We start from the raw sequence: 16,758 nt of genomic DNA, 5'->3' as shown, positions 1-16,758 counted from the left end.
GCGCATCAAACTGCCCTGCATTTCAAAACCGGCACCTGGACCTGGGCGGCCGATCCTTCAATGGTTAGATGCGGCGCCTGCTTATCCCAAATTGACCGCCGCGTACGCCCGGATATTGGTGGAGGTATAGCTGAAAGAGTCGGAAAAGTGTGGAGAATCTGAACGCAAAAGACGCTCCGCAGCATGCCGACAGCGTCATGAAAAATTGCTGGCATTCATTCCCCGCACAGAACTAGACCGAAGCATCGAGGCTTGAGCTGGGGGGAATGAAGTACCTCTAGGGTGGAGCACAATGTGAAGTCGTAAATTTTAACTATTCATTTGCAACACGAAGTCGTGAGAAGAAACATCGTCGTAGAGTTAGTAAGGATATCAAAGTCAACCTGCGTCACAAGAAGGGGGCTATTGTAGTATGGCCCTCCATATAAAAATGCCTTTTGTCTCTCCATTCTTTCCATGCCCGTGACGAACGGGTATATTGTAGATAATTGTAGAGAGGACAAGATCGGAGGGAGGGACATGTTTTCTGGTGAGGATCAACATTTCCGTACGGAACAAAGCTGGCTTTTCTTTCTCTCAGAGGGACGTAAATAGTTGACTCTGGCCATGAAATATGGGTAGTTAGTTCCAATACTTGCCCAAGATTGTCGAACCGACCAGCCAATTCACGGTTTGTTGCAATAGTGTTAAGAATCAGGGTAACTTGGCTTTAACCTGATCATGTTAAATATAAACATAAGTAACGATTAATGGGATAGACCAGTGTTTAACTTATCCAAGACGTAATTTCATGCTCACCAGTGTAACCCGGCTCTCACCTGAGAATGTTGAACCCGTAAATGAATTACGATGGAATATATATTCACTAGTCTATTCATTTTACCTAAAAAGCAATCACCTACCACGTTAACCTCTGCTAACAAGCTTGCGGTGAGGGTGATGAGTGCAAATACCACGACACCATCACTGAGTCCACTCCGTTTCGGTTAGTGTAGTCTGTGCCGGACCCATGAATTGATCATAAATAGCGTCTCTTCCCTCTTGTCCTGCGGCGCCGAGTGTCCCGCATCGAAAACCTCTACAAAAGCCAGACCACCTTCCTGCTTGAATTTACCGATGCTTCGGTCGCGGAGACGGAGACTCTGTAGCTCCCGCGCCTGGAACTCGGGCTGCCTGCGCCAGCGTACGTTCTCGGCAACATGCAGTGCCCCAGCTGAGTTGCAGAGCCAGTCCTTATTGCCAGCGTAGATCAGAACCTCGTAGCCCTGCATTGCATGGAAGATTAGATAATCAATTCTCATTTCTGGCTTTTGCGGAGTGGTAAGAAGGGTGGTCAAATGGGGCCTCACCTGCTCAAGCAATTCTTCGACCCAGAAAATTGAATCATGCTGAGAATCACCGCTAGCCACGTACGCATTGTACACGTCGAGATCCAGCACCTTGTATTCGATGCCCGGATCGATTTGCAAGCTCTTCTTTGTGCGCTCGCTGTTCAGATACCTGGTAACCCATGCCAGAGACTGGTTGCACGAGTCCTCCTCAGTGCAGATCTGCCGGATATCGTATGGATTACGATGCTCCAGGTCGATCACATCAACACTCCTTGGCCGACAGTACGCGATAGCAGAATTGCAGACATCAACGTTGAAATCAGCCTCCTCGCAAATCTTGAAGACTTCCTCACAGCGAGGGTTTGCTTCGGCCATGGCGTCGCATATGGTTCCATTGAAGAGCGGGTTGTCCCCAAGGCAGCCGGTGACATAGTAACCCAACCACATGAATCGATTGGAAACTTGTGCATTGGCAAGAGCAATTCCTCTCAAATTAATTGTTGCTCGGGTTGATGCCAATGTCGACCGGACGAGCCTCGCTAAGGGCGAGGACTGCTTCTGGTGGATCTTCCTGGCTATGGCTGGGGTGGATATGCCGGCAAAAGATTCGCCCACGATATAGAAGTCTTGGGTGGCATATTGGGGAAAATGACGCATAAAGGCCTCGAGGAAGGTATAGAGATCTTCCGTGGAGGCTTCTAAGGCTTTCGCAGGCGCATCCGAGTGAGAAAACCCAATGTTTGCCTGGACACTGCGGTGCAGCATTGGAGTTAGGCAGGGTGAAAATGATATATGACGTGTCTAGCAAACCGTGAAGCTTACTCCAGATAAAGCATATTCGCATTGGAATTCCAGCTGTGCGGATTGATTGAAGTCTTGTTCTCGCTGGTTACGATACACGGGCCGGTCTCGAGGAACAAACCGGCCCCAATCGCGGAGCCACCGGGCCCGCCTGTCATCCACAGGATAACGGGGTCGGTGGACGGATCACCACAGCTCTCGGCCAACCAAAAAAAGAGATGAGTAGAATTATCATCTCGGTTTCAAGTCAGCACAGTGATCGCTACGACGGCATTGTTTATCTCTTTGAACTCTGTACTCACCAAAGTCGAAGTAACCAACCAGCCCTTTGCCCTGATTGTCGCAGACATCCGCAGGCACATCCGTGACCCGGAATGGGGAGCCGGAAGCCAACGCCGACGTTAGGGCCGCCGCGGTCAAAGCCCCAAATATCACCAGTGACGACCACCATGACAGCATTGTAAAAATTGTTTTGGGGAGCGTGGAAGGGTCCCTTACTCCAAAAGATTGAGCTCAGCCCATACAATAAGTCCTTTTGTACCCTAGCCTTCAACATGTCGTCTTCATGTACGAGCACGGGCGCGGCCCCGCTTCTCCAACTCCACACTCGAAGATCTTTATGTATGTATGGCGGCTAAGACTACCTAAATAGGGCCTTTTATGAACCACCCATGCCTGTTTAAGACAGTGGAGACGCTTCTGCCAACGCACGCTAGTGTTAAAATGGCATCGTTCACGAGCACTCACTGGTCGCTGTTGTCATCCCGAATAGGCAATATTGCAAACACAGCGCCTGGGTTTCTCCCAGCCAGCCGGGTTCGTGGAAGCGACCATTACTACCCATTACCCCCATGAAGCTTCTCAAGCTTTGATGGTCAGAGGTTTCTATCTATACCTTGGTTCTTATGTCCCTGACTTGAGCTGCTTGTCGGCTTCTCCCGGGGCAAACGCAGTTGAATCCAATGGCTTATCTGTCGAACAAGGGCGCTTGGGGTCAGCACAGCACCCAACACTCGCCACCAGCACTCAACGGCCCATCTTTGGCAGTCAAACCTCACAGCTTGAAGCAGTACCTGACCCTCCGAAACTGTTTGGCTGCAGGCCTAATCACATGGCTGGGCGCATATGTTGGTCCCCTAGCTCGCGAGACACAACCAGAGGCGCCGCCACTCACCCCACAGCGCTACGAGGAGATATTGCAGCAATGCGAATCCATCGGCTCTACGCCGCTGATACCTCGTCCCCAGGATCGTCAGTCGAACCCGCGTTGGCACCCTACTCATGAACAAAGCCATTCGATCATACTTTGCAACGTAACTTTGTTTGACGGAGAGAAAACTCACCCCCAGCCAGTCGACATCAAGCTTGAACGAGGACTAATTACGCAAGTTACTCTTACTACTTCCCGACACCTCGGATCGGATGGAGACGCACAGATATACAATGTCTGGGGACGCTTCGTCACGCCAGGCTTGGTGGATATGCACTCACACCACTCGATAGCTGCCTGGCCAGGAGTCGCTGGTGACAGGGACGACACGAATGAGATAAAGTCAGAATGGGGTCCAATACTCCCATTTATAAACGTTGTCGACGGCTTGAAAGTATCAGATGTTGCCATACCCCTCATAGCCTCTGGGGGCGTCACCTCGTCGTTGATTCTCCCCGGATCTGCCAACATCATGGGCGGCGAAGCTGTCCCAATCAAGAACACGCAGAGGTCAGGACGATTCGACGAGACCCTGGTGGAGGACCTCCTTCTTGAGCGTGGAGTTGCCGCCAAGGATCGCCAGCGCTACATGAAGCTGGCTTGTGGGGAGAATCCAAAGCAGGTGTACTCTCACACTAGACTGACGGATGCCTGGATCCTCCGTGCGCACCTCGAGAAGGCCAGGAAGCTTCGACAGGCACAGGATGAATATTGCTCTGCCGCTGCGTCGGCAGGGAGCAAGTTTGCTTTTGTTCAACGTCATGGTGCCTTCCCAGCCGACATAGCACTAGAACCTACAATTGCCCTCCTCCGGGGCCAGAGTTCAATGCATATACATTGCTATCTACCGGAGGATATGGAAACCATGCTCAGGCTCACCTCGGAGTACGGGATCAGCATACGTGGATTTCATCACGCAACTGGTGCTTGGCAGGTACCAGAGATGCTGAAAACGAAGGCGCAGTAAGTTTATAATAACTCTAGCCTGGAAGCAATCCCGTCTCCCTAACATTTTCTTTCCCAGGAACATCACTGTCGCAACTTTTGCTGAGTTTGGTCTGTTTAAATGGGAATCTTACTCGGCCAACTTGGCTGCTGGGAAGATCTTAGACGACAACGGCATTGCCGTTGCGTATAAATCAGATCACAGCCTGGCAGAGACGAATGCCAAGTATCTTGTGTACCAAGCAGGCATAGCACACGCATTTCATCTTCCCGAGGATAAAGCTCTCCAAGCTATCACATCGGTCCCAGCAAAGGCCCTCAATCTCGACCATCGCATTGGTTACCTCCAACCGGGCTACGATGCCGGCATTGTTGTCTGGGATTCACATCCACTCACTGTGGGTGCGACACCGCTGCAGGTTTTCATTGATGGCGCGCCCCAGCTCCAGGACGACCAAGTCAAACACAGTATTGGTTCCACATTTCAGGATACCAATACCGGAGCTAGCTCTCCTACAGCTCCTCGCATGCGGGCAGTGCCTCAGGAAGGGGACAAGACTGATTTCTGTTGGAGGGCTCGGGCAAGCAACGCGAATTTCTTGATTACTGGTGTCTCAACCACGTTTCTCAAGGACCACCCGCTTGTTCCCGCTTTTTGGAGGGATAGAGAGGGTACAAACATGACGTTGGTGATAAATGACGGCAAGATTTCGTGCCTAGGTAGCGAGCACGACTGTCAAGAGGCCGCGACTGAAGTTTTACACTATGACAGCACCCTTACCTTGCATCTCTCCCAGGGTCATGTTCTTCCAGGCTTGACTGCAGTGACCGCATCGCTCGGCATGTCCGAAATCCTTTTGGCCCCGAGCTCGAGCAACGGTATGGAGAATCCTGCGGCAGGCATTAGCATCCCAGGTGCTATAGATTATGCCAAGTTTGGCGTTCAGTTACAGGGCAGAGCGTTTGCTCGTGCTCGGATGGGCGGAGTCACCCGTGCAGTCTCTCCACCCTTAAGCTTGGGCGGCGTGGTTATTGGAGTCAGTGTCGGGATCAACACCGACACAAGTAAGTCGCTTCACAACGGTGGTATTTTCCAATCGGACGTGGCTCTGCACCTGGGTCTGGATACATCCGCACAATATGTTCGAGGGACGATCAGTGCCGCGGTCCGGGATATTCGTAGACTTATTCGGGACGGAGAAGGAAACCAGAAAGGTTCTATCTTTGGTGATGTTGCCAAGGGCAAGCTCCCCTTAGTCGTTCATACCAACAATCATGTGAGTAAACACGACCCCCTGGCGTGCACGTTTGCGAGACTAATATGGCTGGTAGTGGGATATGCAACAACTCATATCTATCAAGAATGACTTCCCCAATGTCAAGCTCGTCATACTTGGGGGCTCTGAGGCGCCTTTGGTAGGTAATCCTTGTCCTATTTCTCACATTGAAGATGCTAAGAAGTTTTAGGTTGCGGCGGAGCTTAGTGCATCAAAGATACCTGTCATTCTTACCGAGAACCGCCCAGCCCCCGAGGAGTTTCGCCATCGGGACGCGGTTGTTGGGCCACCTCTTACCCCGAGCGTAGCTCGACTTCTGATTGAGGCCGGGGTAGAAATAGCACTATCCATCAGTCCTCGTCGTAAGTGCAGTCATCCGATTTCAGTCGCCCTGCCCTAAGCCTCATGGGTGCGGAAACAATTCACAAGAACGACCATTTGCTAAATTGAGAACCATGCTCATAGAACTGCCCTTGGATTACCGGTTGCATGCGTTGCCCCTCGAAGCGGGCTGGGCTGCCAAGTACGCTGGTCTGAGTGACGCTGAGGCTGTTCGCCTGATCTCATCCAGCGTCGAGGATATTCTTGGACTCGGAAGGGCCAAGGACTTGGTCATTTGGGAAGGAAGTCCGCTCGAGTTTGGCGGAGCTGTGGTCCTTAGCTTCGCCCAGCAGAACGGGAAGACGGAGGCCACAAGCCGATTAGAGATTTCCTCTTGCTGGCCCGATGAAGAGGATGTCTAGGCTACCCGACTCACGATAGCTCATATTGCCGGCGATGTACGATACGGTGGAAATGATCAGAGGTCGGTTCAGATAGCATTATCTAGAGGAGCTTGTCAAATTGTTCATCTCGTGATCAAGGATCACTTTTTTTAATCTTAAGCGACTTTGAATGTTGTCTATTTTAAAACTAGCGATTAATTCAGCCCGGGTGAACCCCGGCGCTGGGACACTGGGCCAATAATTTGATGCTTAGACACTAAGTTGTAAAGAAAACCTTCTCCCTAGTATTAACTTCTAATATTTCTAGCTTCTAGTTCCGGTATGCCAGCTTTCAGTATTCCGGCTTCTAGTATCTATCCCATTCCAGTTGTCAGTATTTCCATATGTATAAGAAGATAACATGTATAAGATAAGAAGACTTTCTATTTTAAAACTTTCCATCCCGTCTCCATCCCGTCTAACTTTTGGCGGACGACTAATTGACTTCTAGTACCACCTTAGCATGCTCCAACAGACCTGCTTCGGCGAGCATAGAGGAATAGTATTCATTCCCGTTCGCGAGCAGAGTCCGTGGGTGATCATATGCCACTACCTTGCCGTGGTCCAAGAGGAGGACTTTGTCATACTCCACCTTACATGGTACTTTCATCAGCTTCATGTTAAGAAACAGAAGAGCGGATTGTACTTACCGTAAGCTCGAGCCTATGCATAACCGCAACGATCGTGTTGCTCTTGAAGTACTCGTGCATAATGTCCGATATCTCCCGTTCCATCACTGGATCTAAACCATTGGCCACTTTTCCAAAGACAGAATAGTTAGTTACCTCATCTTGAACCAGGCACAAGGATCGTTGCCCTTACACTCATCCACTACCAGGATCTTGGCGTCGATAAGGACCGCACGAGCAAGGGCCAAGAGTTTGACCTCCCCAGCTGAAAAGTTTGCCCTGAGTTGAATACATTAGCTTTGTCTGATGTTCTGGAGAGTGAAGAGAAGATGCTTACTCTGAACGAGCCGGGCTGTCCAGAACCAATTCGCCATCGTCAACCTGTCCGGCCGATTCAGAGACCACTTTCAGGATCACTTTGTCTGCCCCTATGTGCCTAAGTACTTCCATTATCGCCTTGTCGGAATGCGTGCCCAGAGGGTCAAGGTTCTGGCGCACTGTGCCGGAGAAGACGATTGGATCTTGAGGAATCAACGCAATGCCCTGGCGGTACTGCATGCCATCGGTAGACGAAATGTCAATTCCATCCACGCATACGGTGCCCGTGCTTGGTTTGAGCATGCCAAGCATCGCCAGGAGGAGAGAGGACTTGCCGGCACCCGTCCGGCCGATGACCGCCACTTTTTCGCCGGGTTCGATGACAAGAGCGATGTCCCGCAGACTCGGGGCCGCCAATGGACCGTAACTGCAGTTGACGTTGCAGAATTCAATCTTGCCAGTGTGCGGCCAGAGATTGTCCACAGAATTATCTCGGTACTGCGATCTAGGCCCTGGCTTTATCGACTCGGTGAATGATGTGGCTTCTCCAGATTCGTCAGCTGCATCGATCTGGCCTCTGATTCGAGAGAAAGAAACCGCGTCCACTTCTAGTTGGGCGCTGAAACGCGCAATATAGGTGAGGTTCGCCGTGATCTGGAACACGTAGGTCATCACGAATCCAAGAGTCCCTGCTTCTACTGATGTCGCGATGAGTAACAGGCCGGCGAGCAACTGAATCACAACGGAGCAGATTTCCAGTCGTACTGCTAGCCAGAGGTCGATGCAGAAGAGCGGGAAGAGAGCGCGCAGATTTTCCTCGACCAGATCCTGGTAAGAGTCGAGGCGGTTCCTGACAAAGTTGTATGTGGCAAAAAGAATGCGGCCTCCTTGAGCTTCCTGCAGATGAGCCAGGATGGGGGCCCGAGAGGCCACATCCAGATGGCGCAGTTCCCGCAACTTCTGGAGGTAGAGGTCCTGCAAGGAATAACACAGGATGAGCGAGGGGATCAGGAATAGGAGACTTGCTGGTGCGGGGAGCACAAGCACAGCAGCCGCGAAGATCAGGCTGATATATTGAGCGAGTAGAGAGAGTAGAGAACTGGTGAGAGATGTGTCGACGCGGACCAGATCGTTGGTAAAGATGTTGATGATGTCTCCTGGCTTTGATGTCTCGAAAAAGTGCATACTGCGTGAGAGGATGGAGGCGATGAGATCCCTGTGTATTTTCAGCGATGCTGGAATAAGGCATAGCTTGTAAAGGGCAAGGATGAAAAGGAAAAAACCAAGGGATTGACCGAGAGAGAGTAAGATGTATATCACGAGGCCGTACGAGATCTCAACCCTGGAGTGCATCTCGGCGATCGTTTTCAGAACGTAGACGCTTACGATCGAAAGCAACCTAGCAAGAGCCAGGGACCCAATCGAGATGACCCAGCCAAATTTCACTGCATAAGCGACGTAAGGCATGAGCGCCTTGCCCAAGCTCTTTGTCTTGATGGCTGAAGCTGCGGCCCTTGGGACGGCTCCTTCCTCTAACTCAGAATCGGGGTTGCTTGTGCTCGCTATTGTCTCTCGTGTCGCCACCCTCACAATGTTCTTCAGGTCGGGCCCTGAGTTGTTCGTCTGGACAATGATGGTATCTTCAGATGCGACTCCGACACCATCAGATGGGGTTTCAAGCTGGGTAATCTCGCTTCGGTCCTCTTTGTCGTCGACATCAACAAGCTGGCCAGACTCAGACGTTGAGATCCCTCCACCTTCGATTGATTGCACCAGGTCTGCCTCGGCCAGGAGAAACGGTGAGTTAGATGCGACTATTCGGGTAGAACCGCTGAGCAGCCCACGTCTTCCTATCAGTCGCTGGAGAACAGTTTTTTGAATTTTGACATCGAGAGCGGAGAGAGGGTCATCGAGCAAGTAGATATCGGCACGCGCATATGCCGCTCTTGCGAGACAGATCCGAGATTTCTGTCCGCCTGAGAGCGTAACAGCACTGTTGAGCTGCGTCCTGTCTCCGTCCGCGAGGGTTGCAAAGTCTGCTTCGAGAGCGCATGCGGCGACGACTCTCTGATAAAAGGCCTGCTCGAATGGCCGACCAAAGGTGACGTTGTCCCGAACTGTGCCGCTGATCAAAAACGGTTCCTGCTGTGTGATACCCACACGTCCATGTCGTTGCAGTTGCTCGGCAAGAGAGGTTAACAATGTCGATTTACCCGCTGCGGTGGGACCAGATATAACATTCAGCTTCCCAGCTTCGACCTTGAGTTTCCCATTGCTGACCAGAGGTTTTTGATCACGCCAACTCAATGTCATATCAGTGAGCCTCAGACCTGAGTCGGCATGGAACTCTGAGATTGCCGCAAGTTCGGGACCCGCATATCTGGCCTCATCCATGCGCACATATTTTTGGATACGCAACAATGAAACTCTAATGCCTTGGTAGGTTGCAGCAAGGCTTGACAACAGGGTCAGGCTCGAACTTAGCATCGAGAAGAGCATTATCGATGTGAAGATGAGTTGGCTATCAAGCTGTCCTTGTCTCCATACGACCAGTCCGAATGATGCAGTAGTCAAGATAGAGGGGATAGACTGCGAGAAACTGACCATGCATGCACTGATCAGAGCAGCTTTTCCCAGTATCGAGACATCTGCCGCTCTTCTCTCATCCAGCTCCGTAGCAAAAATGGACTCCCACCCATGGAGCTTGATAGCCTTGATGCGAGTTATGACTTCTGTCGTAAGGCTGGTTCGTTTGTCTCTTGCTACCATGTTCTTGTGGAACCACATTCCCGTTCTTTGAACTAGAAAGTTCATCACAGGGAACACAGTTATCTGGATTTCATGCGTTAGCCAAGGTTACTATAACCTGCGGGCGACTTGAATCTGAGCTTACCAAGGTAAAGACAATAGCGATTACGCCATCGAGCAACATGAGATACAAGATTCCGCCAAAACACGCCAGGACTTGCAGAGGGAATGACCACACATCAAGCAAGTTCAAAATCCCTTGGGCCAATTTCTGCGTGTCCACTTCTCCAAGTGTGGATATATCAAGGTCGTTTGACGACGGCCTGTAGTGTCCCATCCTCAAGGTTTTCGAGTAGATACTCTGGGAAAGCATGGCCTTGTATTGGGCGCTGATCTTGCGAAGGAATAGACCGCTATAATTGCCGCACAGAACACCGACCACACGAGAACAGAATAGCATCAACATGTTCTGAAGCGAAGGTCTCGCAAGTAGAGCGCGTAATAGCCAAGGAAGAATGAATTTCGAGGCATCGTCAACGAAACGCAGGAATGAACTGAGCAATAAGGCCTTCGAATGTTCGCGGATAAGGAAACCCCAGAAGGGATCGTCTGACTCTCCGGAGCCACTTGTGACCGCAAGAACGAATCTGCGGCAATATTCTTCAAAGTCGGCCGGCAGCGGGTGTGGAGGCATCATTTGAAGGTGCAGAGATCCTTTGATCGCGAGCAGCGAGTTGATCCAGCGGTACGAGACAGTGTCGGTCAAACCCATCTTTGCGGAAACCGATGATGAGCCAGTGGTCTGGGGACTAGAGCCGAATATATCCAGAAGAGTTGCCAACACAAAGGCTCCGGTGAGACCGTGGTCGATCAGACGCCCCCGAAAGCCCGCTGATGAAACCGTATATGTCCAGGAGAGGCAAAGAGTCATGTAATACATTCCTCGCCCAGTCGAGGAGAATCCAAGGACGATGGCGATGGCGCTAAACAGTGCGGCGATGCCCGCGGATCCATAGATGACAATGAGCATCAACGGGTCTGTCGACGCCGTCTGTGGCAATGCGTCTACCACAAGCAGGAACACGAGACAGCTTGCAATCCCAACTTGATTCAGCTGCCCATCGGCCCGTTAGCATGATGCGACGTCTGTCCACAACGCCAGCGTAGATCACTTACGAATGCAATCACTCGTAGCAGGCTCCATGTTGAACGGCGAATGGCCCTGCACTCCGTGAATCCTTGAAAAATGGAGTACAAGCAAACACATCCCGCCAAGATGATTTGTAAAATGCTGCCGCAGAGTATGTCAGTGGTCGGTGTCGCCTGGGGTCCAGGCATTGTCGAAGCCTACCTCAGTGCTTTGGTCCATAACTCCTCACTGTTGACTGAAGAAACTGTCAACGAGTTGTTGGGATATCCCAGCAGCAGGTATTTCGCAGCTATGGGCTCCTCGAACATCATCGTCTATTCGATTCTGGCCGGTGGCGAGGTCAATAGGCCACATGTATGGCAGGTTCAAGGCAAGCCGCAAACAAGATATGCCCACCGGCTGGTCTACGACAATAATCCAAGAATGTCAAAAGAAGGATATAGTGAAAAGAATGTTTTACGACTTTATCACGATACTATATCGACAATGAGGACTAACAAAATAGGGTTAGATTTATTATCACGGGAGGTCTGCTTAGCTTTCCTATTTGGCCACACCACAGCTACGCCTTCCGCCCGAATCCCTGTCTCATCTCATCTCATCTCATCCGCAGCAAGGTCCCTGACTAAAGAATGACCCCGGTCTGTATAGGTGGAAAACATCCTTTGGGCTGTTCCAGTCTAAGCTTGGTTTGGTGGGCCAGATCTGGGCAGCGCTCTGGAATGCCTATTTAGGTTAATCCGTCCACTATTGTCAATCCAATCCCCGAGAACAAGAACTACTCGAACTCAAACGTTTGCCAAGCGTGCCAAGCAATTCGAATTCGAGCTTGCGGTGGGCAGAAGGACAGTGATAGCCCCGGCGAATAATAATGTGATTGCTTTCTACTTTGTGACGACCAATTGGCAGGGCAAGATCCCATTGCCAGTCTGCGTGTACTAAGCCGAGTTCTATCGTGTCAATAATACATTGCCTTGCCTTGTACTCTTTGGGTGTTGATCTATTCTCTTTCTATTTATGAGGATTCCTTTCGTTTAGGAGGCCCTTCGACTTCTCATTACAACTGAAGCGCCATCTGACACAGATTGTGTTCTACGGATGCTGCTCCAGGCGATTGAGCAATGACGAGAGTGCCCGAGCTGCAAAGGCCCGGCAATCAAAGCCAGCGGCCCGCTCACCATCGAACTGAGCCTCGAACTGATACTTGGCAAAAAATGGAGCCGCAATATGTTGACCTGGTTTGCTTTGTTTGTGCTCTGCTCAATACGTAAGTTTGGAAGACCTACGCGCTCGAGAATATCTTAGACTGATTTGTATTCTTCTCTTCCTGATAGACTAGTGGGAGGCAGCATAAACACCTTCAGTCTATATGCACCACTTCTGGTGACTGACCTTGGCTTAACACAGTCTCAGGTCAGCGCCATCTCCTCTTGCAGCATGATCGCCGTCTACCTGTTGATTCCAGTATGGGGGCAGGTTTCCCAGCGAACGTCACCAAGGCTTCTATCGTTGCTCTCGGCCACTGGTTTCAGCTTGGGTTATCTGATGGCTGCGTGGGAGTTCTCTGGAGCACCGCATACTTCGGGCCCCACCTTTATCATCGTCCTCGCGGTATTTTGCTTGATTGGAGCAGCAACTAGTGCGACACTCATGGGTTCAATCGCGGCAATCGCAGCGACGTTCGAGGGGAGCCCATACATCGGGATCGCCCTGGCCGCCCCAGTTGCATGCTTCGGTATCAGTGGGTTGGTGGAGAGCCGACTAGCTCTCCTGTTTGTCAACTCGGAAGGGGTCTTTGAAGTCGTTAAATACTTTATTGCGCTCGCCACGGTACTGTTGAGCACTGGCGTGGTTGGGGCGGTCGGACTTCGAACCCCTGGAAGACAAAAGCCTGCGTTTGACAGCGATACGGAGGATCCGGCCGGGTTCGAAGAACGAGATCTGCTAGATTCACCAGTGGAGAGTTCTCCACATCACTATGGAACAGTCCAGCAACCAATTAGCTCAACTTCAGATGAAGATCGCCCTCTATGCGAGTCTAGACGACGACACTCGTTGAAGCACCCAGAATCTAGCACGATGGCAATTCTGAAAGACCCGGTCCTGTGGCTTCTTGCGGTCGCCAGTCTCTTGATTGCCGGTCCTTGCGAAGTATATAACATGAATGTAAGTCTATCTTCGCAATATCGAGACCTGCTTCTCTTTCGCGTTTGCTCAAACCTTTGCTAGATGAGCACCATCATTGGGTCTGTATCCGGGAGCAAGTTCAGCCAGCCAGACACGGTTTCCCAACACGTCATGGTCCTCTCCCTGACCTCCACTTTCGCACGGATAGGCACTGGCATTCTCTTTGACCGTCTAGGGAATCTCATTCATTCCCAGACTGATCAAGGAACTGCTCGAAGCGGTTTCTTTTCCTCACGTATTGTCCTATTTCTCTTCCCCGCAACGATCGATTTTCTCGGCTACATGACCCTCATTAGCGGCCAGTGGCTCAGACCCTATGTTAGGGTCATGATTACTACCGCCTCGGTAGGTCTGAGCTACGGCAGTAGTTGCTCGCTCACCCCTCTTACTACCCTGATATGGGGACAGGATGGGTTTGCGATCTCGTGGGGAATCATCACTATGGCACCAGCGGTTGGGATCGGAATCTCAGGTCTCATGTTCTCGGAGATGTACAAACGCGCGCTCATTCTGCATCCTGCCCAATCCGAGCAATTCAGCCACTGGAACTGTTACGGAGTTTGGGCGACACACTGCGTTATTGCCGTCCTTGTTTCTATTATTTGTGTGGTCCTGGCACGCTGGGAGCTGAAGAGCCGGAAGATATATATATGATAATTTCTATCCTGGATTTAATCACCTTGCCAGCCGCGGAGAGTATCCAGCATGAAGCCCTCGCAGATGTAATCGCTCGGTTCGTGCACAAAGACGTGGGAACCGGTGTAGTAAGTTCGGCCACCAAGCTGAACACGAAGCCCGTCGGTCTTCCCCTCCACAATCCTGGCAATAAACGCTCCTTGTCCTTCATGGCTATTTGAGACCAGGGAATGATAGGTCCGTGCCTCTCCCAAAGCAATGTCTCCCCTCGCATGTGCTAGTGCCATACGAGCACAGACGGCACCTACAAATGTCAGTCAATCTCGAATAAGTGGTTGGGATGGAACACACATACTTCCAGTGGGAGATCTGTCAATCTGATGGTTGTCAAAGAAACATAGACCAGTCTCAACGCTCGCCGTCCCAGGCTCAGGTTTGCCCAATCCGTCAAACACCACAACGATCGCGTAGAGCATGCCCAGGCCCTGGTTATCACTGTTCGGCAAGGTCACGAATTTACGAAGCTCTTTATCCTCGTTGACCAGGTCCCTAATGGCAAACGCTGCCTCCTCGAGGGCCTTTAGATCATCACCCGCCAGTGTCGCCTTCTGCCCTGAACTGTAAAGCCTGCGAGCATCTACCATACAGAAGAAGGCGCCGCCATATGCAAAGTTGACAGACACCGTCTCCACCTCTCGGCCGACATGCCATCTTCTTTCCGGCGGCACTGTAATGCGAATATCCCACCCGGTGGCAAACGACGGAACAGACAAAAACGACACTGGCTTTGAGGGATCTGATCGTCCGTCCTGAAGTGTCTGGACTGTCACCTCAACTATGCCAGATGGGGCGTGTAGTCGAATCAGAGTCCCAGCAGGAGTAACCTGCAAGGCTTTTCGCTTGGGAAAGATGGTCACCTCGAACGTATCTATTAAAAAGCGACCCAGAGCAATGGTAGCATGCCCGCACATGTTTGAATACCCGTCGTTGGTCATAAAGATCACGCCGATATCGGCTAACCCGGCATCAACGAGCTCTGTTGACTGGCGCAAGACAGCACCGTACATATCCCTGTGGCCGCGAGGTTCCAAGATGAGCCTGCGTCGGAGATGGTCATACTTCTCACTAGCGAGAGCGCGTTGCTCCAGGAGAGTACCGCTGAGTGCCGGATAGCCAGCATATACGATGCGAGTGGGTTCGCCGGTGGTGTGCATCTCAATGCAGCGGATCGCTTGATCCATGTTCTTCGTCGCCTGGGGGAGAGTGTATTCAGCCATGTCGATAAGGACTAAATATGCGGATCGGGTAGGGATGATGCGACCGAACGAAGTGGCAAAAACGCTGAGAACAGAGCCCAACTATCATTATTGATCACAAGATAAGTCTAACATGTCTCTTTTATCTTTTAGGCTCTCGGTGGAATATTCCGTCCATAGCAGGGGGCGTGAGTACCCCACGTGTATCAAGAATGGATTCGGATTCCCAGCCTTTCCTAAAAGGGTAATTTATAGCGCACGCTTCACCTGTCTTGGTCGATCTGTCTAACATGTTTTGATAAACATCTTTTCCCCATGAGCTTTGTCTGGCAGCTTGATGAGCAGTTTCGTTAGTTGCTCGAATCTGCTTTTGATCTTTTTTTGGCATACAGTAGCACAGTAAGATGGCGATATTGTCTTTTTTTGTCCTTCTTGGTCCGATAGCGTGTCGAGCGTTGAGTCTGCCGTATCTCTCAAGTCAAGCACCCCTGAACAGCCAGACGGGATCGTCTGGGTTGCAGCTTGACAAAGACACGACGGATGGCAGGCCATACAGGCGAGGCCATTTCACCGTAAAATCTCAACCAGGCGACATTTGCGAGACATATGGCGAAAGGCAATGGACGGGCACCGTGGACGTCTCGGATGAGAAACGATTGTTCTTCTGGTTCATTGAAAGCCGTTCGCAACCAGAAACAGATCCGGTCGTGATTTGGATGAATGGGTAAGGCTAAGTGTTCCTGAGGGTGGACCTGATGTATCTGCACCTGCTGACAGACGGAGCAGCGGACCGGGAGGGTCATCCATGGTTGGCCTTTTTGAGGAAATGGGACCGTGTACGCTGAGAACAGACAGTACAGCTACAGACCCAAATCCTTATAGTTGGAACAACAATGCTTCAGTCCTGTTTCTGGATCAGCCCTCAGGAACAGGTCTCTCTTCAATCAAGCCGGGAACTCAACTGCCTGCTACCGATCACGAAGGCGCAGTCGATTTCCAGAATTTCCTGAATATCATCTCTACAAAGATATTCCCAAATCATTTCCAAAATCCAATACACATCGCCGGGGAGTCATACGGTGGCCACTACGTTCCAACCTATCTACACCACATCCTTCAGTCGAGGCGCCTAAACTCCAGAAATGCATTCCAAGGCAACATCACCTCAATCATTCTTGTGAACGCTCTATTCGACGTCGTCGCCAATTCAATAGGATCGTATGAACTGCTTTGCACAGATTTTCGGGGCGAGCCGATTCTAAACGCCACGAGCTGCGAGAACATGGCTTCTGAAATGCCTGAGTGCTCCAAGCTTGGGGACATCTGTCACAACACTCACGATCTTCACATTTGCTGGCTTGCATTGAGCTATTGCCAAGAGAATGTCGACAAGTATTTTACCTCAGAAGCCATAGCAGGCAAAAGAGACCCCTCAAATAGTGAGGCCGAACCCTGAGACTTCTCCCATCCTCACTGGCACTTCTGACATTGATCAATGACTGACGT

General features: G+C 51.0%; 5 protein-coding genes across 5 annotated transcripts; 2 read left to right on the top strand and 3 right to left on the bottom strand.

Moving 5' to 3' along the window:
- Positions 1-986: 986 nt before the first annotated feature.
- SAPIO_CDS4806 (Carboxypeptidase y) lies at positions 987-2,591 on the bottom strand (the record flags this gene model as incomplete). The annotated part of the gene is made up of 3 exons (XM_016787270.1): positions 987-2,082; positions 2,154-2,367; positions 2,435-2,591. The coding sequence occupies 3 exons, from the start codon at positions 2,589-2,591 to the stop codon at positions 987-989; spliced, it is 1,467 nt and encodes a 488-aa protein (XP_016643149.1).
- Positions 2,592-3,094: 503 nt separating this feature from the next.
- Positions 3,095-6,307, top strand: SAPIO_CDS4805 (uncharacterized protein; the record flags this gene model as incomplete). Its single annotated transcript, XM_016787269.1, has 6 exons — positions 3,095-3,383; positions 3,765-4,305; positions 4,367-5,564; positions 5,620-5,703; positions 5,755-5,926; positions 6,030-6,307. The coding sequence occupies 6 exons, from the start codon at positions 3,095-3,097 to the stop codon at positions 6,305-6,307; spliced, it is 2,562 nt and encodes an 853-aa protein (XP_016643148.1).
- A 457-nt stretch (positions 6,308-6,764) lies between these two features.
- On the bottom strand, positions 6,765-11,227 carry SAPIO_CDS4804 (uncharacterized protein; the record flags this gene model as incomplete). Its single annotated transcript, XM_016787268.1, has 6 exons — positions 6,765-6,920; positions 6,979-7,085; positions 7,151-7,236; positions 7,295-10,107; positions 10,169-11,088; positions 11,200-11,227. The coding sequence occupies 6 exons, from the start codon at positions 11,225-11,227 to the stop codon at positions 6,765-6,767; spliced, it is 4,110 nt and encodes a 1,369-aa protein (XP_016643147.1).
- A 72-nt stretch (positions 11,228-11,299) lies between these two features.
- Positions 11,300-14,014, top strand: SAPIO_CDS4803 (uncharacterized protein; the record flags this gene model as incomplete). The annotated part of the gene is made up of 3 exons (XM_016787267.1): positions 11,300-11,527; positions 12,587-13,339; positions 13,403-14,014. 3 exons carry the CDS (start codon positions 11,300-11,302, stop codon positions 14,012-14,014), a joined length of 1,593 nt encoding a protein of 530 aa, XP_016643146.1.
- Positions 14,015-14,031: 17 nt separating this feature from the next.
- On the bottom strand, positions 14,032-15,273 carry SAPIO_CDS4802 (Uncharacterized protein; the record flags this gene model as incomplete). Its single annotated transcript, XM_016787266.1, has 2 exons — positions 14,032-14,300; positions 14,352-15,273. 2 exons carry the CDS (start codon positions 15,271-15,273, stop codon positions 14,032-14,034), a joined length of 1,191 nt encoding a protein of 396 aa, XP_016643145.1.
- Between the last annotated feature and the right edge of the window lie 1,485 nt (positions 15,274-16,758).

This window comes from Scedosporium apiospermum (assembly GCF_000732125.1).
Source record: "Scedosporium apiospermum strain IHEM 14462 chromosome Unknown SEQ_SAPIO_0094, whole genome shotgun sequence".
NCBI classification, from domain to species: domain Eukaryota; kingdom Fungi; phylum Ascomycota; class Sordariomycetes; order Microascales; family Microascaceae; genus Scedosporium; species Scedosporium apiospermum.
The sequence above is the reverse complement of the archived record's forward strand: the minus strand, read 5'-3'. Positions and strand labels throughout refer to the sequence as shown.